The 26,154-nt window shown below is 45.8% G+C and overlaps 1 protein-coding gene across 1 annotated transcript in view; it reads right to left on the minus strand.

Annotated features, from left to right (window-relative positions):
- Positions 1 to 26,154, minus strand: part of CFAP52 (cilia and flagella associated protein 52) — a 224,177-nt gene that overhangs the window by 16,344 nt on the left and 181,679 nt on the right. Inside the window, exon 9 of the mRNA XM_029600320.1 lies at positions 4,728 to 4,876. Within this exon, the coding sequence (XP_029456180.1) occupies positions 4,728 to 4,876 (149 nt within the window). The remainder of the gene's footprint in view (positions 1 to 4,727; positions 4,877 to 26,154) is intronic.

Consider the following 26,154-nt stretch of genomic DNA (forward strand, 5'->3'; position numbering starts at 1 on the left):
CTGACACAGAAGAAAGGAGCCTGTGCCTCCCTGCTTGTTGATGTATCACATGGTCACCTGGTTGTCCGTCTGAATCAGGATGACGTGATTTGATAGGCGTTCCTGAAAAGCCCTTAGAGCATATCGCATTGCTCGAAGTTATAGGAAGTTTATTTGATGTTTGGCTTCCCCTGGAGACCAAGACCCTTGTGTCTGTAGATTGTCCACATGGGCTCCCCACCCGAGGTTGGAAGCATCGGTGGTGAGAATGAATTGAGGATCTGGCACTTGAAAGGGCAGTCCCTGGGGGAGATTGTTCCGATCTTTCCACCAGGCAAGAGACAGACGGAGTGAGTCGGTGATGTGGACAATGGTCGAAGGAGGCTGAACTGCTTGAATCCATTGTGACCTCAGAGTCCAATGCATGAGTCTCATGGCCAGGCGGGCCATTGGTGTAACATGGACTGAGGTCGCCATGTGTCCTAGAAGGATGAGGAATTGGCGAGCTGTTGCTGTATGCTGAGATTGCAACTGGTGAGCGAGAGACACGAGGGTTAGCGCTTGTTGTTGAGGTAGAAAGGCTTTTGTCTGCAAGGTGTCCAAGTCTGCCCCAATGAATGACAAGGTTTGAGATGGGACTAAATAGGATTTTTCGTAATTGACGAGAAATCCTAGAGAAATTAGAGTGTGTAGGGTCAAATCGAGGGACGACCAAGCCGCTTGCTGGGTTGGAGCCCTGATTAACCAGTCGTCCAGAAAGGGGTAGACTTGAACACCCTCTTTCCTAAGGAAAGCTGCGACAACTATGAGACATTTGGTAAAGACTCGTGGTGCCGATGCTAGGCTGAACGGAAGCACTCGGTATTGATAGTGCTTTGGGCCTACTAAAAACCTGAGGTACTTGCGCTGAGCTGGAGTTATCGCAATGTGTGTGTAGTCATCCTGGAGGTCCAGAAAGCAGAGCCTGTCTCCTCTTTGTAGAAGAGGTAGAAGGGACCCCAAGTTAACCATCTTGAAATTTTCTCGCTGGAGGTACTTGTTGAGAGCATGTAGGTCCAGAATTTGACAAACTCCCCCAGATTTTTGGGGGATCAGAAAGTACCTGGAATAGAACTCTAGGCCTTGGTGCGAGAGTGGGACCGGTTCTATTGCTTTTAACTGGAGAAGGAGGGAAACCTCCTGATCCAGAAGGATAGAGTGGTCGGATGTCTCCCACATCTGCAGAGGTGGTGAGTCCGGTGGCAGAGCAAGAAAGTTCAGGTGGTAACCCTGAGCAATGATTGTTAGCACCCAGTGGTCGGTTGTGATTGATTGCCACATGTTGTGAAAGTAGCATAATCAATCTCCTACTGGTATGCTTGGCAGAGGAATAAGGCTGCTGCTCTCCAAGTGGAAGTCAAAAACCGGAAGCAGGCCCCGGCTGGGGAGCTGCTTGTGATTTCTGCTTTTGGGCTTGGCAAGGCTGAGGCTTTTGATAAGGTCTCGTAGTTCGGGACCTTGCTGGAGGAGGATAGGCCTTCCTCGGACGGTAGAACGACTTCTTAGAGTCCTTCCTGAAGGGCTGTCTTAAGGAGAAGTCGGAAGGCATTGATGAAAGCTGTCTAAGGGTCTCATGATGGTCCTTTAATTCAGCCACCATTCGCTGGATCTGTTCACTGAACAGATTGTCTCCTACACATGGTAGGTCAGATAGCTGGTCTTGTACTTCTGGGTGAAGGTCGGAAGATTTGAGCCAGGCCCATCGTCTTGCCAAAATAGCAGCTGCAGACACTCTAGTAGAGGTGTCGAAGATATCATAAGATGTTCTAATCTCATGTTTTCCTGCCTCAAAACCCTTGTTTACAAGGGTTTGAAGCTGGTCTTGGAATTGTTCAGGCAGGGTTTCAGAGAAGTCCTGTATCTGCTTGAAGATGACCCTATTATATTTGGTCATATAAAGTTGGTAAGCCACAATTTGGGAGATGAGCATGGCCCCTTGGAACACTCATCGACCAATATTGTCTAGGAACTTGTGTTCCTTAACAGGTGGGGTAGATGAGTGAGGTTTCGACCTTTTTGCTGTCTTTGGAGCCGACTCTGCCACAACTGAGTGGTGGTCGAGCTGAGATTTTTGAAAGCCAGGGGCTGACTGCACTAAATAGGTAGTGTCAGCCTTTCTGTGTACTGGAGCAATGGATCCAGGGTTCTCCCAGTTCTTTTTGAGAAGGTCAAGAAGAACTTGATGAATGGGAATAGAAGTGATCACTTTGGGGGCATCCAGGAATTGGAGCAACTCCATCATCTGGTGCCTATTATCTTGTTCCGTCTGAAGTTGAAAAGGGACCAACTCAGACATTTCCTTCACAAAATTAATGAAAGAAAGGACCTCTGGAGGAGAACGCTTTCTACTTTCAGTAGGAGAAGGAGGTGAAGGTAAGTCATCGGTGTCTGTGGAAGTATCATCACCCCAGGTGTCATAAGGATCAGCAGACTGACCTGTAGGACGAGAAGGGGGTTGGATACCTGAAGGCCCCGGTCGAGGCTCCAAGAAAATCGGAGGAATCACCGGGGGCACCGAAGATGGCGCAGAAGGCATCGGTACCGGCATCGATAGCGCCGATGGACGTATCAGCACCATTGGATGAGTCGGTGGCGAGGGACGAATTGGCATCGATGGCTGAGGCAGAACTCCCGATGGAGGAATGCGGAATGGTGTTTCTCCTTCCGATGAAGTTGTCAACGGGGAGGGCACCAGAGCCATCGAAGATCCAGGAACCACCGGTGGAAGGGCGGTCATGAGCGCCTCCATCCGGGATAGCAGCGGTGCCAGAGCTGCTGCAATCGGGTCGGTGACCGGTTCCACTCTCGGTGCCAGTGTCAGAGGAACCTAGAGCCGTTGCATCGCCTTGTCGATGGCCTCCTGAACCAGCCGGTCCGGTTCTTCTCAGAGACCTGGAGCAAGCAGCCCTAGCTCCGGAACAGAAGAGGGAGGCAGAGGCACAGTCGGAGGGACCACCTTTACAGGTGGAATTGCGACTCCCAAACCCCAATCGGGTGAGGGTGGCCTCGGTGACCTGGTCGCAGGAATGGCCGGTGCCTTTCCTGGATGGGGCTTCTTTGACGGTGGCTCGGACGGTGGCGAGGTCGATGATTTTGCTCCCTCGATGGTCCGAGTCCTACGATGTCGATGGCGATGTTTCTCCCTGCGATCCCCTCGAACCTGAGGGGGAGTAGCGCGTGTCGATGGCCGTGAAGACGTCGATGACGGTCACTGGACGGTGGATGATGCTGTCGCGATGTCGACGGTTCTGATGACATCGATGCGATGGACGGCGTCGGGGTCTGAGCACGAAAGAGGAGTTCCATCTTCTCCTTTCTGGCTTTACGACCTTTTGGCATCATGAGGGCACATTTGGTGCAAGTCAGGACTTCATGCTCACGGCCTAAACACATTACACAGACTCCATGAGGATCTGTGATAGACATGGTGCGAGTACAGTCCGGGCACCGACGAAACATAAGAGCATAAGAACATAAGAAATTGCCATGCTGGGTCAGACCAAGGGTCCATCAAGCCCAGCATCCTGTTTCCAACAGAGGCCAAAACCAGGCCACAAGAACCTGGCAATTACCCAAACACTAAGAAGATCCCATGCTACTGATGCAATTAATAGCAGTGGCTATTCCCTAAGTAAAATTGATTAATAGCCATTAATGGACTTCTCCTCCAAGAACTTATCCAAACCTTTTTTGAACCCAGCTACACTAACTGCACTAACCACATCCTCTGGCAACAAATTCCAGAGCTTTATTGTGCGTTGAGTGAAAAAGAATTTTCTCCGATAGTCTTAAATGTGCTACTTGCTAACTTCATGGAATGTCCCCTAGTCCTTCTATTATTCGAAAGTGAAAATAACCGAGTCACATCTACTTGTTCAAGACCTCTCATGATCTTAAAGACCTCTATCATATCCCCCCTCAGCCGTCTCTTCTCCAAGCTGAACAGCCCTAACCTCTTCAGCCTTTCCTCATAGGGAAGCTGTTCCATCCCCAACTCCATGGCCATAGAAAAAAATCGAGCCGTGGTACGTCGACGGCCAGTAGGCCGCGAGGGCCAAACTCGACGGTAATCGACGGAAGACGGCAAAAAACTTACCGGAGTACCGCGGCCTGAGAAAAGTTAGAGGAGGGACCCCTGTGGGGCAATTTAAGTTTAATTAATTCCGTGAGGAAAATTCCTGTCAGGAATCTCTTCAGAGCTCCTAAACCGCGAGGCTACTGCTGCGCGGAAAAAAGAAGACTGAGGGGGGACCCCTGCTGGCTGCAGGGTTGGTGCCATGCTGGGCATGCCCAGTAGGGGCCAGTCAAAGTTCTGGAAACTTTGACAGAAGTTTTCCATGATTGGGCTCCATCCTGATGATGTCACCCATATGTGAGGATTACCATCCTGCTTGTCCTGTGAGAAATACCTTAACACATGCAAAAATGCCATAACGCAAGTTGGAAAATGACCCTATAAGTTAGGCACATAATGTTAGAAATCAGCACTGATGACCAGGTACTGCCTACTTTTTAGGGAGCTAAATTTCAGGACTCGGAAAATTTTATTCTAGGAAGACCTAAGCACCTAACTCCTTAAGTTAGGTGCCCAGATCTTTTGAACATCAGATTATTTTTCTTTTGCACATTGGTACTGGGGAATGAGTATTATGGCGCAGATTCATTGTGCTGTTCAGCTTCTGTTCCAAGCATATGTTTGCACCTGTTACCTGAAATGATGCTCTTGCCATCTTTCATGAATGCAATGGAATGACAGGTCATGTTGGGGATCGTGATGCGCAGCAGCTCCTTGTTACTTAAGTTGTACCACACTCTGATGTCACTCTTGGAGCAGGTAGCAAAGAGTTCAGAGGTACCACTGTGACAGTAAAAAACAAAATAAAAAAGCCCAGAAGGCACTATTGGATCTGAAGTAAACTGGAACATCCTTGCAGAGGACTAATTTCAAGGGACGTTATACCCTGTTTATAAGAACATAAAAAAATGTTCTCTAAAAAATACACAATATGCCTTTTGACCAATGATTAAATGTGACCCCGAATGGCAGCAAAAATCAGAAAGCAATCTGAGCTGCTGTGGAATGTTATGAAGGTCCTACTTACAAAAATATAATTTTGGTATTCTTTGAGAAAATATGCCAGTAATTAACTAAAAAATTTGTGTATCTTGATGCTTTATTGTTGATTTCGTATAGGTGCATCAGTTTATACAGTGGACTATTTTTTACATACACTGGAAGATGCCAGTTTAAAGAAAATATATTTTTTTTCAATAATTTTGCAGTAATGCTGCAATACTAGATATGTACAAGTTTATGTGTCCCATATCTGCTCACTCTGCACAGCCGTTTAATCTCCAGAAGAATCATCTGACTTCTTGAACCTGCAAATCAAACAGTAGGATTGATGCAGAAAATTAAAAACAAAAACAAAAACAAAGAAATCCATGAAAAAATATTTTTATATTTAAATTTCTATACCATTTATTTTTCAAAAAAGTGTGTACTATAATCTAAAGATGTGGAATTTCACATTATTTCATTTCATTTAGTTTTATAGTATGCACAAAGGGACCAATTTTCAAAGCTCGGCATGCACAAATACTGGAAGATATGTGCGTGGCCAGGCCGCGCGTGCGCCAAGCATTTTCCAAGTGGCCCAGCCATGCGTGTATCTCCCGAATCGCGCAGAAGTGCTGGGCTTTTAAAAAGGGGAGGGCCAGGGGCGAGGTCTAGGTGGGGCAGGGGCTGAGACAGGGCCATGAGGAGCTGTCCCGGTGAAGTGTGCGCCAGCAGCTGGCTGGCATGCACAACTTACTTTTTATTTAAATGTTTTATATACTGTCATTCCATATGAGAATCACTAGTTCATCGGTTTACATTTAAAACATACAAAATATAATGTGTGTAACAAGGTGAAAAACATTCATAGAAACAAAAGTAGTACAACAGTAAATATTTATTTATTTATTCAATGTTTTTATATACCGACATTCGTTAATAACATCACATCAGTTACCATTAAACAGAAATGTAGCCACAGAGGCTTTACAGTAGAACTGATTATGAAACTGGGGAGTGGGAAGACCATTAAACAAGGAGCTACTAAGTAGGGGGACTAAGGGAGGGGGGGAAGCTATAATTAGGAATGGAGGTTATAAAATACAATATTCTACTTTAGAAAATATACATTAATATTCTTTAACTTATGTACATTAATCTTCTTATGTACAAGCAATAAATTTGAGTACAAGCAATAAATTTGAGATATTAATGTCAAAGGGGGATGTTGGTAACAAACATTGATAAATTTGTGATATTAATGTCATGGGGGGGGCTATAAGATGAGGTAACAAACGTTGATAAATTACTGGTAACATACATTGGTATATTGCTAGAGGGTGAATACACATTATAAATTTAAAACAGAGAGTTGTGAATTATGCTTGGGGTAGGCTGGTGAGGAGGAGCGTGCCGAGGAGAAGAGGTACATGAAGGGTACAAACATGAAGCTGGATTATAGGGGTTTGCAAGGGGGGTGGTTATTGACATGAAATATATAGGATATCTGAGTCATGGGGAACTGGTTGTTTCTGTCAAGTGGAAGGCATTTTTGAAAAGCCAAGTTTTTAAGTCACTTTTGAGTTTCTTTTTATCTGTTAATGTTCGAAGTTCTTCTGGCATGGAATTCCAAAGTTTAGGGCCAGCAACTGAAATCATCTAATGCTCTAGTGAGCATTAGATGAGAGTCTCTTTTCGGAATTCCAAGGAGGCCTTTATTCTGTGAAGTTTAAAAGTTATTCCTAGCAGATTGTTGTTATTCAGGTTAATGTTACTGAATATTATTGTTAGAATGTTATAATGAATTCTTGACTGCATAGGAAGCCAATGCAGAGCCATCAGTATTGGGGTGATGTGGTCAAATTTTCTTGCTTCAGCTAATAGTCTAGCTGCAGCCTTTTGCAGAAGTTTCAGGGGTTTTAGGTGACTAGTTGGAAGACCTCGAAGTAATGAATTACAGTAATCAAGGTTATTTATTTATTTATTTATATTTATTTTTTATTTATTTAGAAGCTTTTTTTATACCGGTATTAGTGAGAACGTCATATCGGTTTACATCAAACTAAAGATAGAAATTACATAAAACAGGGTGGGGTAGGATAGCAGGGGCTAAGAGGGATAACTGAATAACTGGTTAAAAGGATAGGCAGGAGGAAAAGGAACAAAGAATGCGTAGTAAATAACATGATTATATCATTACATGAGAATGACTTAAAAACAACATAACAGCAGGGGGAGTGGTGTGGTTATATGGTTATAGGTTTCAAGGAGAAAATCATAACAAGGTAAATATCCATAACAAGGTAAAAATATCATGACTAGGTAATGTATAAAAGTAGGGAAAAATTTGAGAATGAGGGGATGCGTGGAGAGTAGAAGCGGAGGGTGTTATTCTGGGTATGCCAGTTTAAAGAGCCAGGTCTTTAATTTTTTTCTGAATTTATTGTTACAGGGCTCAAGGCGGAGATTCACAGGCAGTTTGATCCACTGGGTGGGGTCTGCAATGGACAGGGCTCGATCTCTTGTGGAAGATAGGTGTGCCTTTTTGAGAGAGGGGATATGGAGCATGCTGTTACGGTTTGTTTGAGTGGGACGGGTGGTTTGTATGAAATGAAAGGGCTCGTCAAGCCAGTTCAAGTTATGTGTGTAAATGGATTTGTGAATAATGGTTAAGGTTTTGAAGAGGATGCAAGAGGGGATAGGGAGCCAGTGAAGGTCTTTGAGGATAAGGGTGATGTGTCGGATTTTCGTGCACGGGTGATGGTTCTAGCTATAGCATTCTACAGCATTTGGAGTGGTCTTATAGAGGAGTAGGGAGGCCAAGGAAGAGGGAGTTGCAGTAGTCAAGTCTGGATGAGAGGGTTGCCTGAATAACAGTGCGGAGGTCGTGGGTGTGGAGAAGCGGTTTGAGCTTTTTCATGACGCTGAGCTTGTAGAATCCTTCCTTCAGGACTTTGTTGATATGTTTTTTCATGTTTAGGTTAGAGAAAATGAGGAATTGTAAAACAGTTCTGAAATCTGTTGTGTTTAATAGAGGTTTTATTTGGCTCAAAATCCGAAGCTTGTGGAAACCAGATCTGATTATTTTGCTTATGTGGATTTTCATTAAATTTTCATCAATTTGAACCCCTAGATCTCTCACATGAGATGCAGGTGTTACTTTGCAACTTCTGAGATCTATCCCTGGGTGTATAGTTTTTTGTGGGTTGCAACTTAACCAAATTATTTCAGTTTTTTTGGGGTTCATCAAGAATTTTTATTGAGATAATTTTTCTTTTATTTTAATCATATTTTCAGAAATTAGAGATGTTGTATTTTCAAAAGATTTTGTTAGGGGAATATAGAATTGTAGATCATCTGCATATAGGAAAAAGTTTAAACCCAGGTCTGTCAGTAATTTGCATATGGGCAGCATGTAGATATTAAATAATGTTGCTGAAAGGGCAGATCCTTGAGGTATGCCAGTTGTGCTTTGGAAGGTGTCAAATAAGTAGGGATGTGAATCATTTTTTGACGATTTAAAATATCGTCCGATATTTTTTAAATCATCATTAATCGTTAAAGAGTGCGATACAATAGAAATTCCACCGATTTATCGTGATAAAATCATTAATCGGGTTAGTGCACACTAACGGGAGTTAGGACACAACCTAAAAACCACCCCGACCCTTTAAAACCGCTCCCTTAGCCTCCACCACCCTCCCGACCCCCCCCCCCCCAAAACGTTTTAAAATTACCTGGTGGTCCAGCAGGGGTCCCGGGAGTGTTCTCTCACGCTCGGGCTGTCGGCCGATAAACATAAAAACCCACCCCGACCCTTTAAAACCGCTCCCTTAGCCTCCACCACCCTCCCGACCCCCCCAAAAACGTTTTAAAATTACCTGGTGGTCCAGTGGGCCCCGGGAGCGATCTCCCGCTCTTGGGCCGTCAGCTGCCACTAATAAAAATGGCGCCGATGGCCCTTTGCCCTTACCATGTGACAGGGTAACCGTGCCATTGGCCGGCCCCTGTCACATGGTAGGAGCACTGGACGGCCGCCGTCATTTTTAAAGATGGCGCCGGCCATCCACTGGATGGCCCGCGCCATTTTTAAAGATGTTGGCAAAGCAGGTTATGGTCAACAGTGTCGAAGGCAGCTGTTAGATCAATCAGGACTAGGCAATATGATTCGTTTGAGTCAAAACCTCGTAAAATAGGATCAGTTAAGGATTGAAGAAGAGTTTCAGTTGAGTGTTTTTTCCAGAATCCAAATTGGTTAGGGTAAAGTCTATTAATTGTCTTCAAGATGATTTTCAAGTTTGGTAAGGACTGCTTTTTCAAGTATTTTTGCAATGAAGGTTAAGTTGGAGACTGGATGGTAGTTATTCCAATCATCAGGACTTCCAGATTTGTTTTTTTAAAATTGGTTTTATAATTGCTTGTTTTAGACCTTGGGGCAAATAACCTTCCAAAAGGGCAAGGTTGACTAGCATTGTGATTGTAGCGGTTATTGTCTGGTTTACTTGTTTTAGCAGGGTTTCTGATATCGGATCAAGGGGATGTGTAGCAGGTTTTAGTTTAGCAATAATTTTGCTTATCTCAAGTTTTGATACTCTGTCAAATGATGACCATTTATCTTGTGCCGACAGGTCTTCTATTGTTAGGGTAGGAAGAGATGATTTGTTGATTTTGCATTTTGCTTTTTACTGTTAGTGCTGTTGTCTAATCATTACATGAAGTTTTTGTAAAAATAGTGTTCATTGTATGATGAGAAGGGTGTTTAATTAGAATCTTAACTGTTTCAAGCAAGAGTTTTGAGTCGTGTGTGGTAATGGGATAGGTGAGATTTGTATCTTCTTAGTGATTCAGCTGTAGGGTATTTTCACCCTCTTTTTTCTAGTTTTCTTAGCAGTTTTTTAGACTCTTTCAGTTTATCATTATACTAGGGGTTCATTTTTCTCAGATTTTCTTTATTTTTGTTTGTAGATTTTGTTTGTAATGGGCTATGCTCGTCTGCAATCTCTTTGATCATATTTTCCCACGAATCAAATATGTTGAAACAGTTTGTTATGTCTTTGTGAGAATGTGAACCCTGGCAGAGATGAGAGGTGTCTTCATCCACAGGGAGGAGTCCTGTGAGCCTCACCATCAGCAGGCGTAGTCTCAGGAGCGCAGAACACAGCTGTAGATAGAGACTTTATTATGAAGGAAAGAAAAAGTAATGTCCGCAGAGCAGGAGATGCAATAGTACAGTTCTGAGCAGTGGGAAATACCCAGAGAAATACCACAGACGAGAAGATTTGGTAGTGGCCTGAGGAGCGGGATATGCCGGGGATCCCCTCTGACAAGTGTAGGCATCTCAGGAATACAAATCCGGTAGTGGCCCGCGGAGCGGGGTTTGCTGAGGATGTCTGTACAGTAGATGTTGAAGAGCTGGTAGAAGTGCCGGAACCCGGAAGTGGTTCCTGTAGTTGGTTTGCCAATACTCTGCAGCGCAGGGTATGCTGAATAGCTTCTACTGAAGAGAAAGGCGGTAATGGCCCGAGGCACAGGGTACACCGCAGGGAATCCTCAATACAGCTCGTATAGTAGAACTCAGTAGAGATACTCACATGAGGTGGTTTCCAGGAGAGAGAGACCTGAGAGGCAGGTCAGGTAGCAGTCAGACAGGAAGGCCCTCCGAGGAGCGGATAGCCAGGAACACAGAAGAGCCCCCGAGGAGCGGGTACTCAGAGCATCGGACGCCAAGACCAGAGTCAGGAACAGGAAGTCCTAGGATAAAGCGGATTCAGCAATGAGGAAACTCCTTGCTAAGTCGTAGAAGGCAAGGGCCAGTCAGCTTAAGTACAACAGCGAATTGACGTCATCGGGAAGGGACGCCCCCAAGGTTCCCACCATGACATATACAAAGGAGGCCCTTGCGCGCGCGCGCGCGCCTAAGTGATTTGGATCCAAGATGGCAGTTGGCAGCGCCCACGCTGTCCCGGGAATGCCGTAGAGGTCGGCAGGGGTTAGCAGAGGCCGCCATTCTTCCCAGAATTGATGATGCAGGGAAAAAAGAGGTGAGCATGAGTGGTCGCAGCCATCTACGACCGACAGGTGTAATAGTACCCCCCTTCTTAGGGCCCCTCCCTGGGGGTTTTGGTTTCCTAGGATGTGACGTGTAAAATTGTTGGATCAACTCCTTGTCGAGGATGTTGCATGCAGATTCCCAACTATTTTCCTTGGGACCAAATCCTTCCCAGGAAATAAGGTACTCCCAACGTCTTCCATGTTTTCTAACATCAAAGATGTCTTCCACCTGGTACGTTATGTCTTCTTCGGCCGAGAGAGGCTGCTGTTCAGGTGTCTTTCTGGAGAATTCTGAAAAGACGAGCGGCTTCATAAGAGAGATGTGGAAGGCGTTATGTATTCTAAGAGCAGGTGGTAGCTTCAGGCTGTACGTGACTGGACCCAGGCGGCGGAGAACTGAAAAAGGTCCTATGTACCTTGACGCAAATCGAGCAGATGGCAGTTTAAGGCGGATGAAGTGGATACTAAGCCTTACCTTGTCTCCGGGTTGTAACTGTGGAGTGGCTCTGTGATGGGCATCGTAGAACTTCTTGGCCTGTTGTCCAGCCTTCTGGAGAAGTTCTTTAGTGTGTTCCCACAACGATGCAATTCTTGTGCCGATGCCTGGGCTGCAGGGGAAGCTACCGATAATGGCATTGGTAGAGGAGGTAGTGGCTGACGTCTATAAACTAGTTGAAAAGGTGAGGACCTAGTTGAAGATGACCGATGAGAATTCAGTGCAAATTCGGCCCAGGGGAGCAACTCGGACCAGTCGCTTTGTCTGGAATTAACATAAGCCCGGAGGAACTGTTTTAGCGTGCGATTCGTTCTCTCCGTCTGTCCGTTGGCTTGCGGGTGGTAAGCTGAGGTAAGATCCAAGGATATGTCAAACGTTTTGCACAGGGATCTCCAGAACTTTGCTGTAAACTGGACCCCTCTGTCAGAGAGGATGTGTTTAACATGCCATGTAGATGGAAGATGTGACGGATGAATAACTTCGCTAATTCCAGGGCTGATGGTAAACCGGGTAGTGCCACAAAATGAACCATTTTAGAAAAGCGGTTAATGGTGACTCAGATGGTATTATTGCCATTGGACAGTGGCAAATCGACAATAAGATCCATGGCTATATGAGTCCATGGTTCACTAGGAGCGGGTAGTGGCTAGAGAAGTCCCCAGGGATGATCAGCCAGAGGTTTCTGTCTTGCGCAGGTAGGACATGACTCCACATAGGCCCGTACATCTTCTTTCATAGAGGGCCACCAGTAGTACCTTTGTAAGGTGGTGAGTGTTCAGGATTGTCCAGGATGGCCTGCAAGCAGAGAGTCATGGACCCATCTAAGGATCTTCTTCCTGAGAGACTGGGGCACCACTGTTTTCACCACTGTTTTCCCGACTGGAACCGTGTGTGTAGCTGAAAGAAGTACCCTGGTAGGGTCAATGATATGACGTGGTGTATCAGGGATGTCCTCCGATATGAAGGAATGAGAGAGGGTGTCCGCCTGGGTATTCTTGTCCACTGGGCGATACTTCAATAAGAAATCAAATCGATTAAAAAATAGGGACCAACGGACTTGTCTGTGGTTCAAGCGTTGCGCATGATGTAGGTATTCAAGATTTTTATGGTCGGTGTAGACCGTTATCTGGTGTTGTGCAACCTCGAGCCATTCTTCGAACGCCAATTTGATGGCAAGTAGCTCCTTGTCTCCTATCTCATAATTTCACTCGGCAGGAAAGAAATGTCAAGAGAAAAAGGAACAGGGATATAATGTGTGGGTGTCACTGTGATGACTAAGGACAGCACCAACACTGATGTCCGAAGCATCCACCTCGACAATAAATGGTCATTGGGGATCCGGGTGGCGAAGACATAGTTCTTGAACAAACGCCTCTTTGAATTGCTGGAAGACGTCTACAGCTTCTGCAGACCATTGAGAGGGATTGGCTCCCTTCCGCATCATGGCTGTAAGGGGCTCAGTCAAAGTAGAATAGTGATGAATGAAGGAACTGTAGTAGTTCGTGAATCTGAGAAATCTTCGTAAAACCTTAAGACCAGTAGGTTGGGGCCAGTACCGGATGCTTTTGGTTTTTTGCGGATTCATCTGGAACCCCTGGCTGGATACCACATAGCCTATGAAAGAAATGGATTCCTGGTGGAAAGAACATTTCTCTAATTTGGCATACAGATGGTTATCCCTTAGTCTTTGGAGAACATTGGCGACATCCACTTGATGGCTCTGCAGGTTTTGAGAAAAAGCCAGTATGTCGTCTAGATATACTACTACACAGCTGTACAACATGTCCCTGAAGATTTCATTCATCATATTTTGAAATACGGCCAGGGCGTTGCAAAGGCCGAAGGGCATGACCAAATATTCAAAATGGCCGTCGTGGGTATTAAATACTGTCTTCCATTCATCACCCTGGCATATTCGGACCAGGTTATAGGCCCCTCTGATGTCCAGCTTCGTGAATATTTTGTCCCCTTGGAGCTTATCAAAGAGATGTTGAGGTAGTGTGATTGGGATTGTCCTGCAAAATGGAGTCCTTGCGTTCCCACAAGGTAGATGCCCAAGACAAGGCCCTACCATCCAGGTATGAAAGGATGTAGGTAGTCTTGGAGAGAGTTGTAGGAAATAGAGACGGCTGTAAGGCAAAGTGCATGCAGCACTGGTTCAAAAAGCCCCGGGTCTTCTGTATTTCTCCAGAAAAGCGGATTGGAGCCACCAGTGGTCCAGCAGTCTTCAAAGTTACCTCCGGTGACTGACCTTCTTGGTTGGAGGCTGTGCCTTGAACCTTCTGTGTGTGTAGCTGATGAAATGCTGCAGTGAGTTTCTCCAAGGCGTCTTGCTGCTCCACAATGCGCTGGGCCAGGCCCGGTATGGCCTGCAAGGCATTCAGTTGTGCCGGATCCATGGAGTTAGCAATCTGTTCAGTTCGGATCTACAGTCTGCTTAGGAGTTAGCAATCTGTTGTTATTTAGGAGAGTTGTGGGTGGATCCTTGGACCGGTGGCAGATGACCACGCCCCCGGGGAAAGATCCCGAGAGGGACCACCGGTCAGGCTCAGAGTATGGAGACAGACACAAACTAGTTCTTTTATTAGACAGTATACTGAACCACCAGAGATGGCAGTAGTGAGCTGGAATGTCCGGCTGGGCTGTAGTCTCTCAGATACTGGAACAGCGATCCCTGGTGGCTGAGCTATAGAGAAACTGAAATATAGTGAGTAGGCAGGATATGCAGAGTTCATGTACCGAACCAGATGGTAACACACACAATGTCTCAGAGAAGCCCAGGAGCTGGAATGTATAGGCCCTCGAGGAACGAGTACCTGGTTCCAGGGAAAGCTCTGAGAGAGCAATGGTAACTCAATGATGTAGTTGGCAGTGATGACTTCCAGGCAGAAGAGAGTACCGAGTAAGTCTGGGAACGAGGGCCCTCGAGGAGCTAGTACCGGTTCCAGACTGTTACCTGAAAAACAAAGGAGAGAGCGAGGCTCCCACGGAGCGGGTACCCCTAGTAAGTCCGAGGAGGCAGAGTAGCTTAGGTAGAGTAACCCTTGCTAACTCAATCTGTTAGCAAATTCTAAGACCTTATATATCCGTCGCGGGTGACGTCATCTTAGGGGGACACCCCTGAGGTTCGCACCATCGCTGGTACTTCAGTCGGGGCTGCGCCGCGCGCGCACCTCTAGGAAACATGGCGGGTTGCAGCGTCTAGCCGGTCCGGGGACGCCGGAGGACTTCGGCAGAATTACACCGCGGCAGCCAATCTTCCCGCGGGTGAAGAGGGAGGCGTCAAAAAGGTAAGGAGGGCGGAGAGAGGGCATCGGGAACCGACGGACACAATTTTTGATTGGAATCGGACCAAGAACAAATAGGTGACATAAGGTGCTGTGTGGAATTAGTAGGTTTTTGAATTCTGTGGAGATGATCAATATTTTGTCTTGGAAGTGTTGAGCAATGCTGTTACAAAAATCATTTTTAATATGATTTGTTGGCTCTGGACATGTAGAAGGGATTTCACAATATTAAATAAGGTGTTTAGGTTACCATTGGCGAGTTGTATTTTTTGAGCAAAGTAAGATTTTTTTTATGTTCCTTTTTTATATTTGTTTAGATAATTTCTTTTTTATATTTGTTTAGATAATTAAAGTAATCAGATTTTCTTTCCGGTATTGGATTTTTTTGCTGACTTTCAGACGTCGTAGTTTTATTTTCATCATGCGCAGAGAATGAGTATACCAAGGAGCATTAGGTCTTTTTTGTGATAGTAACAAGCCATTTCTGGGCTATGGTGTCAAGGCAGTTAATGATACTATTGTTCCAGTTTTCAGTTGATGTGTTAACATCATTGTCAATAATGGAAGATAGATAAGGGAGAAGTTCGTTAACAAAGATTTCTGGGTCTACCTTTTTCCTTTTATAGGTTTCTTTGGTTGCGAGTTGTGGTTGGGAAATAGAGGGGTTTACAATTCCATTAATTTGAATAAGGTAATGATCTGACCAGGGAATTGGTTAGATTGAAGCTGTGAGTTCAGAATTATTGGGATTGTGAAATAGAAGGTCTGGAATTTGACCATGTTTGTGAGTGGAGGCTGTTATTAGTTTGTACCATCCTAATCCTTCCATGACTTCTAGAAAATGAGAAACAGAAAGTGGACGAGGGTTTGAAATCACCAGCTATAATAGTATGGAAAGATCAGCAGGTGGGGTAGATAAAGATTTGATAAGAGGAGACAAGTCATTCTTAAGAACGCCAGGAGGGCAGTACACAATACAAAAATTGGTAACATTAGTAGAGACAAGCATCATTTCTATAATAGTGTTGATGTTGGAAGGTAGGGCCCTTCACTTCGGTAGTAAAGTGGACTTAACTATAATTAGTAAACGTCCTCCGCAGTTGAGAAAAGTATGTTAATCGGGGGCAAATGGTATTTAGAATTATTGTATCATGTTTGTAAAGCCAAGTTTCAAGTAATTAAAACTGCATCAGAAGCTTGGGCGGTTATTAAGTCATGAATGATTGGAATTTTTTTCCGAATTGATTGAGCATTGAATAAAATAATAGGGCTGTGGTTTTAATTAAAGGAGTGATATGGACCAGATTAGAGCGACGGCGAAGAGGAGGTTTTCTATAATGGATGTTAGATTTATTATAGCGGCTGTTTCCATTAATGGGGAAAATTTCCATACTAGCAATGTTAAATAGTTAGCAACTTACAGAGTGGACAGATTAAATAGGTCTATAGGAAAAGGGTAGAGAATTGAAGGTTTTTGTCAGAGAAGAGAAGTTAGAAGGCTAGGGGCGCACAGGTGCATACAAGGGGTGAGCCCCTTTGTCGCACTCCTTCGGCATGCACGCCTTCAGCTTCACATGCTGCCCTTAAGCCACTACCTCGGGTGACCTCAGGGGAGGCGGGGTGGGACAGATCCGCACAGCTCAAGGGGCTGCTTAGGTGGTAAAGGCAGAAATCAGTTCAGCAGCGGTGGGGCTGTTCTTACTGGAAGAGAACAGTCAGAAGGCAAAGAAGAGGGCTTTTATGGAAGTCCTTTGCATCATGTGCTTCCCTTAAGCTGGCGCCTCAGATGACGTCAGGGGAGGCAGGTCGGGACAGACTCATGCAGCTCAAGCGGCTGCTTAGATGGTGAAGGCAGCAATCAGTTCAGCAGCAATGGGGTTGTTCTCGCTGGAAGAGAAGTCAGCAGGCAGAGAGGAGGGCCATGATGGAAGTCCTTTGCATCACGTGCTGCCCTTAAGCCGGTGTCTCAGGTGACATCAGGGAGGCAGAGTGGGACCTTTATGAAACTGTGTGCTGAATTTTGGCACACAGTCTTAATGCTTAACTAATTACATCAACCTCTTAGTTTATTGTTCTTTCAGTGACACTGGTGCAGTCTATGATATGCATTTACTAGAACTGTGTTCTATTGCTGCTAGACCTCCTTCATGCAAAGAATACATTTAAAAAAACCACAGAACTCATGAGTCTTACCTTTATTGCTCTCAGTGCAATTATATAGGTAAACTGTTAATAATGTAAGGGCCAGATATACAAAGCATTTTTCCCGTAGACAGAGAAAGCAAAGTTGCTTATTTGTAACAGGTGTTTTCCGTGGACAGCAGACAGCCATACAAATGGGCTGTCATCCAATAGCACCGAGTCAGGAATTTCTAAGCTCCTCTACCATGCATCTAATACTAGATAGCTTCAACTTCCCGGGGAGGAGGGAGGAATTGTGTGGCTGTTTGTCCACCCTCCATGGAGAACACCTGTTACAGGTAAGCAACATCTCTTTCTTCATGGACAAGTGGACAACACTGCCACACAACTGGGGACTTTGAGGATTGCAAGTGAATGCATACTATCCTGTTTAATGTTTTGCAACCTGTTACTCCAGAGGGAGTGATGATAGTGAAACCTTCATCTATCTGCTGGTTGTAAGTTTGTACTTGCTAGCTATTTATTTATTTATTTAAAGATTCTTGTATACCATCGTTCATAATATACATCACAACAGTTTACATGTTACAAAATCATAAAATCAAAATAAAATATCTAAAAGGTACACTAACATATGATAAAAATAAAATTGTTGATAAATTATTAATAAATGAACATAAAACAACGATAAAAATAATGCTTCTCTATACCAATTAGTCCTTTTTTTCAAGATAATCAACATAAGCCTGTTCGAAAAGCCATGTTTTAGAATAAGTGCTTAAATTTTGAGACAAAATAAAAAATAATAATTCTTGAAGGGTTAAATTTTTATTGGCTGTTCATACTGACTGCTAGTTTTAAGGTTAGTATTTGTTTGTCAGTTTTAGAATTGTTTGTGTAGTAGGAAAATAGACTCGAGTCTCTGAGCTAGTATAAGATAGTATTTCTTTGCCAATGTTTGAATTGTGAGTTTACAAAGGTTACTTACTTGATCTAAGAAGTTGAGAGTACTGGTTCCTGGCCAACTGTTTACTGAGATTAGCTGAGAGGGCTAATTGTAATCCACTGGCAGTTAAAATCACTCACAGGAGATTGTTTTAAGGTATTTTTGTTTGAAGTAATTGCCTTTTCAGCACAGATATAAAGGAAAGTAAGAACTGAATAAAACCTCAGTCCAGAGGGAGTACTGAGAGTGGAACTTCCATCTGCAGGGGGGTGGGGGGGGGGGGGGGGGGGGGTGAGGAGGGTAAGTTCAGACAGGCTGGGAATCAGTGCTTAAATCTTGAAACAAAATTCAAAAAATTAATAATTCTTGGAGGATTAAACTATTACTAGATGTTTATATTGTCTGCTTGTTTTAAGATTAGTATTTGTTTGAGGTCAATGATGCACTGTAGGAGCGAAGACATGTCCGGAGGCCTTCCTGCTCTAGTGCAAAAATCAGCTATCAATTTTTGGCTACTCCAGAGGCCTCCCAGCTCTAAAACAAAAATCAGCTATAAATCTTGATGTTTTACTTTTTGGACTCCCTCCACTTGTTTTCTGAGTAATTCCTTCTTCTTACAGAGTGATTTTTGGCTCCTTGGTGAATTGCCAATGTCCAGGAAATCTGCAAAGAAGGAGACAAGGAAGGCAAGATGGCCAAAGCATATGAAGATGGCCTAGCAAGCAGGATTATCAAAATGTCTATGGGGATGTGGTTGCAGCGGTGGTGGCAGCTCTCAAACTATATCTGACAAAATGTTTCAGAACTTTGAGGGCCTTAACTCACAGTTCGCTGACTTTTCCAGGAGGATACAGGAGACTGAATAATGAGCCTCCACTACTGAAGATCTGGTAACCCATCCAAAGTTGGAGATCACTGAATTAACCAAATTTAAGGCAACAGCATTAGCCCAAATGGAAGACCTGGAGAATCGCTCCAGGCAGAACAACCTAAGGGGGTCATTTACTAAGCATTTTTCCCATAGACACAAAATGGGAGAAAGCTTTTAGTAAATGACCCCCTAAGAGTCATTGAGTTCCCAGAGTCTATTGCTGATAGGGACCTGTGAGGAACTTTGGAATGATGGCTAACTATGCTGAGTACTTTTTCCCAGAATAATGGACCCTTAAGGACTGAATGCGCACATCGGCTTGGAGCGTGCCCTGCTGCAGTTCAGTGCCACAGATTGTCATTGCAATATTGCTTAATTGTATGCTTCTCCAGACAGGCATCAGAGCTATCTTATGAGAGCCATAAAATATTTCAAGACTTTATGGCGGTGCTTTAGGCAAAAAGGAGAGCCGTTGCTCCTGTTTGAACTCAACTAGTCAAAAAGGAGAAATTACTATTTACCTGATAATTTCCTTTCCTCTAATGAGGGCAGGTCAATCTCCACCAGTGCAAGCAGATAGAGACAGAGTAAGAATCTGTCATCACAGATATATAGTCCTGCCCTGACACCAGCCCGCCTGTATTCTCTGGAAAAGCTAAACTGTGGACAAACTGATTATACATGAACATGATTATTAACAATCAAGCATTCATTATTTCAACCCATCGAGAACACTGAGCTCAGGCAAAAGAAGTAATTTTTTCACTAAACTGAGGGGCTAGATAAGCCACTTACCAGTCATCAACGAATAGCAGGAATAATACTCTGCAATGTCTGTCCTGAAAAAAATGAACCAAAGTTAAACATCAGCAGCCAAGGGCAGGTCAGGCCTGTCCTCATTAGAGGAAAGGAAATTATCAGGTAAGCAGTATTTTCTCCTTCTTCATTCAGGCAGGCCAGTCCCCACCAATGGGATGCACCAAAGCTACTCCCAAATAGGGTGAAAGGCTGCCCACAGTCTAGTCAACACTGCCCACGCAAATGCAACATCCTCCCAAGCCCAAATATCCAAGCGGTAATGTTTGGAAAAGGTGGGCAAGGATGACCACGTCGCTGCTCAGCAAATCTCGACAGGTGACAACAAACAAAATTTGTTTCTGAGCCCACATGGAATGCAGTCTAATCTTTTTCGGCAAAGGAATCTTAGCAGCCACATAAGCAGCCATAATGACTTCCTTAACCCAATGGGCTATAGTTGCCCGTGTTGCAGGTGCCCCCTGTTTATCAGCACATAGAGCACAAACAGGTGATACCTCCAAGTACCACAGCTAATGTCGCTTGACATCCAAGGAACGCAAAAGACAATTCTCGTTTCCAACCCTGTCCCTGACAAAGGTGGGCAGGGAAATGGACTGATTCAAATGAAACTCCGAAACCACTTTTGGTAAAAATGAAGGCACAGTCCGAAGCTGTACCGCTCCTGGAGTTATATGCAGAAAGGGCTCACAGCAAGAAAGGGTCTGCAATTCAGAAACCCGATGTGCCAAACAGATTGCCACCGAAAAACTGTTTTCAAGGTAAGCAGCTGCTACAATCCTGCTCGCGGAGCCCATCCCGTGAGCAGGCCATCACTTACCCTGGCCCGACGCCGCAGGACGTCCTTCTTGCAGCCTGGGATGCTGCCAGCTCTGGGGCCTTGTTCTTAGAGGTGGAGTGCCGCCACCGTAGACTCTCTCTGCGCGGCTGAGTGCCGCCAACGTTCCTCATCTTCGCGGCAGGAAGCCGCCACTGGCTGTCTTCATGTGGCCCTGGAGCTGCCGCTGACTTCCTCCACCTCCCGGGCTCCTCTAGGTGCGGGCCTGCGGCTATCCACATTATTTGAAGACCAGTGGCGGGAAAAGCCCCGCAGCCCCAATGATGACATCACCAGTTGACACCTTCACCAGCCCTATAAAAGGGCTCTCTTCCATTTCCTTGGGACCTTCGAATCCGGACTTCACAGTTGCCTGTGCTCTTCTTCCGATCATTTATTTTATTTATTTATTTTTAATTTTTATATACCGGAATTCCTGTATACAATACAAATCAGTCCGGTTTACATGAAACGAAAAGATTGCCCTGGTCTGGGAGGTCAGACCGGGGGTTTTTTTCAAGGAACATTGAACAATAACATATAATACATTCATAACATGAACATTTTTTTTACATAGAACATTGAACAATAACAATAAATCCTTAAATATTTTCATAAATTAACTTAAAATTAGGCCAATTAGCATGTTGAACTTAAATTAAACGTAAGATTAAATTGAAATTTAATTTTGCATAAAATTGCATATTATTAACTGTAATACAGAGTATTCCCAAGTTCAATCACGATCAAGGTCCTCCGTGGTCTTCTCGTGTCTTGATGGTTTCTTGTTTGATGTTCCTGGTCTCCTTTGTCCTGATGTTCCTGGTCCTGTTCCTCGTTGGAGCTCCTTCATTGTCTCTTTGGTGTATTGATGTTCCATGTCCAGAAGTTCCTGATGTTCCGTGTTCCGGTCCTGATCCTGATGTCATTTCCGGCTCTTCGTCCTGCTTCCAGGTTCCCTGCTTGTCCACTTTTCCTGGCGTGCCACCATTGTGGTCCGTGACCAGCCCATGGGGGGCTGTGTAGGGCACTTCGTGGCACAAGGCCTATCTTCATGTCTGCAACGTAAGTCTCCGGAAGGCTCCTTGTTTTTATTTCCGAGGTCTGTTCCTAAATCCGAATTCCGAAGTCTTGAATCCTGAGTCTTGAATCTTGTTCCCGGTCTTTGGAGTACCTTGTGCCTGCTTCCGTCCATGCCCAAGACTCAAGCCAGAACCTGCTCCGCTCCAGCGTGGTCTGCGATCAGCCATGGGCGGCTGTGTAGGGCACGCCTCGGTGCAGGCCTCTCCTGAATCTTCGACATGTTCCCGGTTCCAAGTCTTCACTTTCTTGCCTGGAGTCTGCTTTGCTTTTGGCGTGGTCTGCTACCAGCCATGGGCGGCTGTGTAGGGTGCGCTGCAGTGCAGTACTCACCCTGTACTAGTGCCTGAACCCTGAATCCTCGCCTGAGTCTTCCAAGTATCCTGGATCCTAGTCCGAGTCTTCCAAGTCTCCTGAGTCCTTGTCTGAGTCTTCCAAGTATCCTGAAACCTCGTCCGAGTCTTCCAAGTTCCACGTATCCTTGTCTGAGTCTTCCAATTCCCCAGTTCCATGTCTCGTCTTGTTCCTGCCCTCAGCCTTTGTCTAGCTTCACTCACTCATCATTCCCAAGCAGCGGATCTAGAAGGGCTACTGAGTGGCCAGAGGGCTACTCTTGAGACCAGCATTGCATTGTTGGGTCTCACCGGTGTGTGTAGGTCCAATGGAGAGCTGACCCTGCCTTGTTCCAGTTCCTGATGTTCCTCGTCTTGATCTGGTCCAGCCTTGTTCCAGCTCCAGCCTGTGCCTGAACACTCTCTCCTCCCATGGTGTGTGTCATGGGGCTCTTCCTGAGTTGCGCCGTGGCCCAACGGCTTACATCTCTTTGAGCAAGCGACTGAGCCTCCGCGCTCGCAACAGTAGCCACAAAGATCACACAGTGGCCGAAAAATTGGATCTGCAAAAAATTCCAGGACCAGATTCAGGTCCCACAAAGGCACCGTAAGCCGCAAAGGAGGACAAAGATGCTTAACTCCCTTCAAGAACCAAGACACATTGGGATGGGAAGACAAAAGCTCACCATTGACTCGCTCCCTATAACAAACAAAGGCTGCCACTTGAATCTTCAAGGTGTTAAGAGCCAGTCTTTTACATAATACATCCAGTAAGAATTAAAAAATTAAGGGAATATCCAACTTGAGAGGCTGATAACATCGCTCAGTACACCAGGCCTCGAAAACTCTCCAAACTCTTAGTACAGAGACATAGAAAACTTCCTGGCCCGAAGCAAAATGGAAATCATGGCAGGCGAATAACCACGTTTCAACAACCAAGCCCTTTCAATGGCTAAATCGTAAGACAAACCGACCTGTATCATCATGTAGAATAGGTCCCTGCTGCAACAGATCCTTCCAAGGCAGTAGCCTGAGGGGGCTGCCCACCAGCAGTCTCTGCAGATCGGTATACCACGGCCTCCAGGCCCAATCCGGAGCCACTAAAAGGACAGTGTTAGTTTGACATGCAATCTTCCAGATGATCCTTGCTATCAGAGGCCAGGGAGGGAATGCATAGAGCAGGTTGTCCTGTGGCCACTCCTGAACAAAAGCATTGATGCCCAGTGCTTTTGGGTCCTGTCTGTGACTGTAAAAATGTGGAACTTTCACATTGTCAGAGGTTGCTAACAAGTCTAGAGCCAGCGCTCCACAAGGAGCTGAAAGGCTTCGTCTGCCAGCTCCCATTCTCCTGGGTCCAGGTTTCTCCTGCTGAGGAAGTCGGCTCTGATATTGTCCCTTCTGGCAACTTGAGAGGTGGCTATGCCTAGAAGATGTTGCTCTGCCCATACCATGAGCGCATCTATCTTATCCAATACCTGCTGACTCTTGGTACTGCCCTGATAACTGATGTAGGCCACAATCGTCACATTGTCTGACATTATCCAGACCGCCCGAGCCTCTAGACACTCGGCGAACCGCAAACATGCTAGCTGAACCGCCCACACTTCTATTTGGTTGCTGCTCCACTGCCACTCCTCAGCATTCCAGTGATCTTGCACCATCAACTCCTGACAGTGAGCCCCCCCCAATCCAGAAGGCTCACATCTGTCTTGAGCACCAACCAATCCAACATCTCCAGGGAAACTGCCTTCCTGAGATGATCTAAATCCTCACCTCCAATGATAGTAAAAGCCTCACCGCTTAGTCCTACGATTGCGGGTTCCATCGGGAAAGCAACATACGTTGAAGAGGTCACATATGTGCCCTTGCCCAGGGAATTACTTCCAATGTGGCAGACATCAATCCCAGGACCTGTAGATAAGACCACACTGTTGGGTGAATAGTGTTTGTCAAGGTTTGGACTCGAGCAATCAACCTTTGGATTTGAATCTCTGGCAGAAATACTCTGCCCCAATGATGAACTAAGTGGGGGGAGGGCGAGGGGGGTGGTCGGCCCCAGGTGACAATGGAGGAGGGGTGCCATTGTTGCCAGTATATAGAAAGGTCCAGCGGTGGCACGGAGAAGTGAAGTGCTGGCGGGGTTCCCACTCCCCACTAGAAAAAGCAAGGTCCTGCGGAAGAAGAGACTGATAGCAGATGAAGAAAAGGCCCTGGGGTGTTGCTGGCATTTCCCCAGAGCCGGCAGCAGAAGAGGCTCTCTGTGCTGCTTGCGTTTCCCGAGCTGACAGCAGAAGAAGAGGCCCTGCGGTGCCGCTGGCGTTTTCCAGAGCCAGTGGCAGAAGAAGAGACTCTGCTGTGCATCCAGTGGCCAAAGAAGAGGTCCAAAATGTATGTGAGACAGCAAGAGACTGGCCCTGTGAGACTGAGTGCCGGTGTATGAGAGGATGTGTGTGTATGAAAGGTGTGTGTGAGTGTATGAGTGTGTGTGTGTGTGTGTGTATATGAGAGAGTGTGGATTGTGTGTATGATAGGGTGCCTGTGTGTGTGTGTGTATGAGAGGAAGCATGTGTGTGTGAGACAGAGGAATCATGTGTGAGAAATACAGAGAAAGTGTGGGGGTGTGTGGTGTGAGAGAGACAGAGAAAACGTGTGTCTGTCTCACACACACACACTCAAGCGCCTTCTGTCTCTCACCAAGCGTGTATGTGTGTGTGAAATAGAGGTAGCATATTTGCTTTTTGTTTGTGTGTGTGTGTGTACTCCTAGTCCAAGACACTCTCAGGGTGATAGGTATGGAGAATGGGGGATTTTAAAATTCCTTATTAGTTTTAACCACTGGGTGTTTATTTGATGTCTGCTGTTTTGAAATATTTTATCGATGTTTAGGAAATTTTAAAAAATGTGTACAGGAGCTTCTATTATTGATAATTATTCTATTCACCAGCTGTTTTGAAATGTATATTTTTAAGTATGGTTTTACTATTCTGATTGATTTACATTTCTTGATTGTATTGTTTTGAGGAATAGTGATTTTCTGCTTTTCAATTGTTGCACTGCATACAGAATCTTGCTTGTAGTTTCCAGTTCAGTTTTTGTCTGCATGTGTTATGGAGTCTCAGTTTAGTGGACCCTTGGGCCAACCTGCAGGAGACTGGGAAAAGATGGTCAAAGTCTCTAGTATACGGCAGGCCGGGAGGCAGATGATCAGGCAGGACGTAGAGATGCTCTTCACCCTGGAAGCTGGTACTCCCCCGGGAGGAGCCCGTAGGAGCCCAGCCGCTGGGACTTAGGCGGCTTCACCCTTGGAAGCCGAAGCCCCCCTGGGAGGAGCCCGTAGGGGCCCGGCTGCTGGGACATAGGTGGGTAGTGGATCAAGACCGGGAACTGGAACCAGACTAGGACAGTAGCAAGTACTGTAGCAGGACTCGGGTACTGGATCCAGGCAGGAACTGTAGCAAGACTTGGGTACTGGAACCAGGCAGGAACTGTAGCAGGAGTCGGGTACTGGAACCAGGCAGGAACTGTAGCAAGACTCGGGAACTGGAACCAGGCAGGAACTGTAGCAGGCAAGCAGGAACCAAGCAGGTACTGTAGCAGGCAAGTCACTCTGGGGCACAACGCAACAGGGAACCAGGAACCAAGCAGGTACTGTAGCAAGGCAGGTCACTCTGGGGCACAACGCAACAGGGAACCAGGAGGTAAACCTGTTGCAAGGCAAAGACTGAAGGTCCACGGCCGGCTTATCAAGGCCGCGGCGTTTGACGTCAGGAACTGGGCGGAGTCACCCTTGGCAGGAAACGGCCTAGAAAAGCGTCTGAGTGGTGCGCGCACGCGCCTAGGAGCAGGACATCCATGGGAGGCTTCCCGGCGGCGCGGCCCCCGCGGGGACACCATCAAACAGGCCGCAAATCAGCCCTCCAGAAGCAGGAACAGGTCCGGGAGCTCGGAGGTAAGGGTCTGGCCGCGGTGCTCGCGGCCAGAACCGTAACAGCATGTGTGTGTGTGTGTGTGTTAGTGGATTAGAGACAGACAGAGGAAGCATGGTATGTGAGAGAGACTGAAGAAGCGTGTGTGTGTGTGTTTGTGTAAAAGAGACCGAGGAAGTGTATGTGTGAGAGAAGTACAGAGAAAGTGTGTATGTGTCTCTCTCACACACACACATGCTCACCAGTGTGTTTGTGTGTGTGTGACAGAGAGGGAGCATATTGTGTGTTTGTGTGTGTGCATGCGTGCCCCCAG

This window comes from Rhinatrema bivittatum, chromosome 4, assembly GCF_901001135.1.
Source record: "Rhinatrema bivittatum chromosome 4, aRhiBiv1.1, whole genome shotgun sequence".
Taxonomy (NCBI): Eukaryota; Metazoa; Chordata; class Amphibia; order Gymnophiona; family Rhinatrematidae; genus Rhinatrema; species Rhinatrema bivittatum.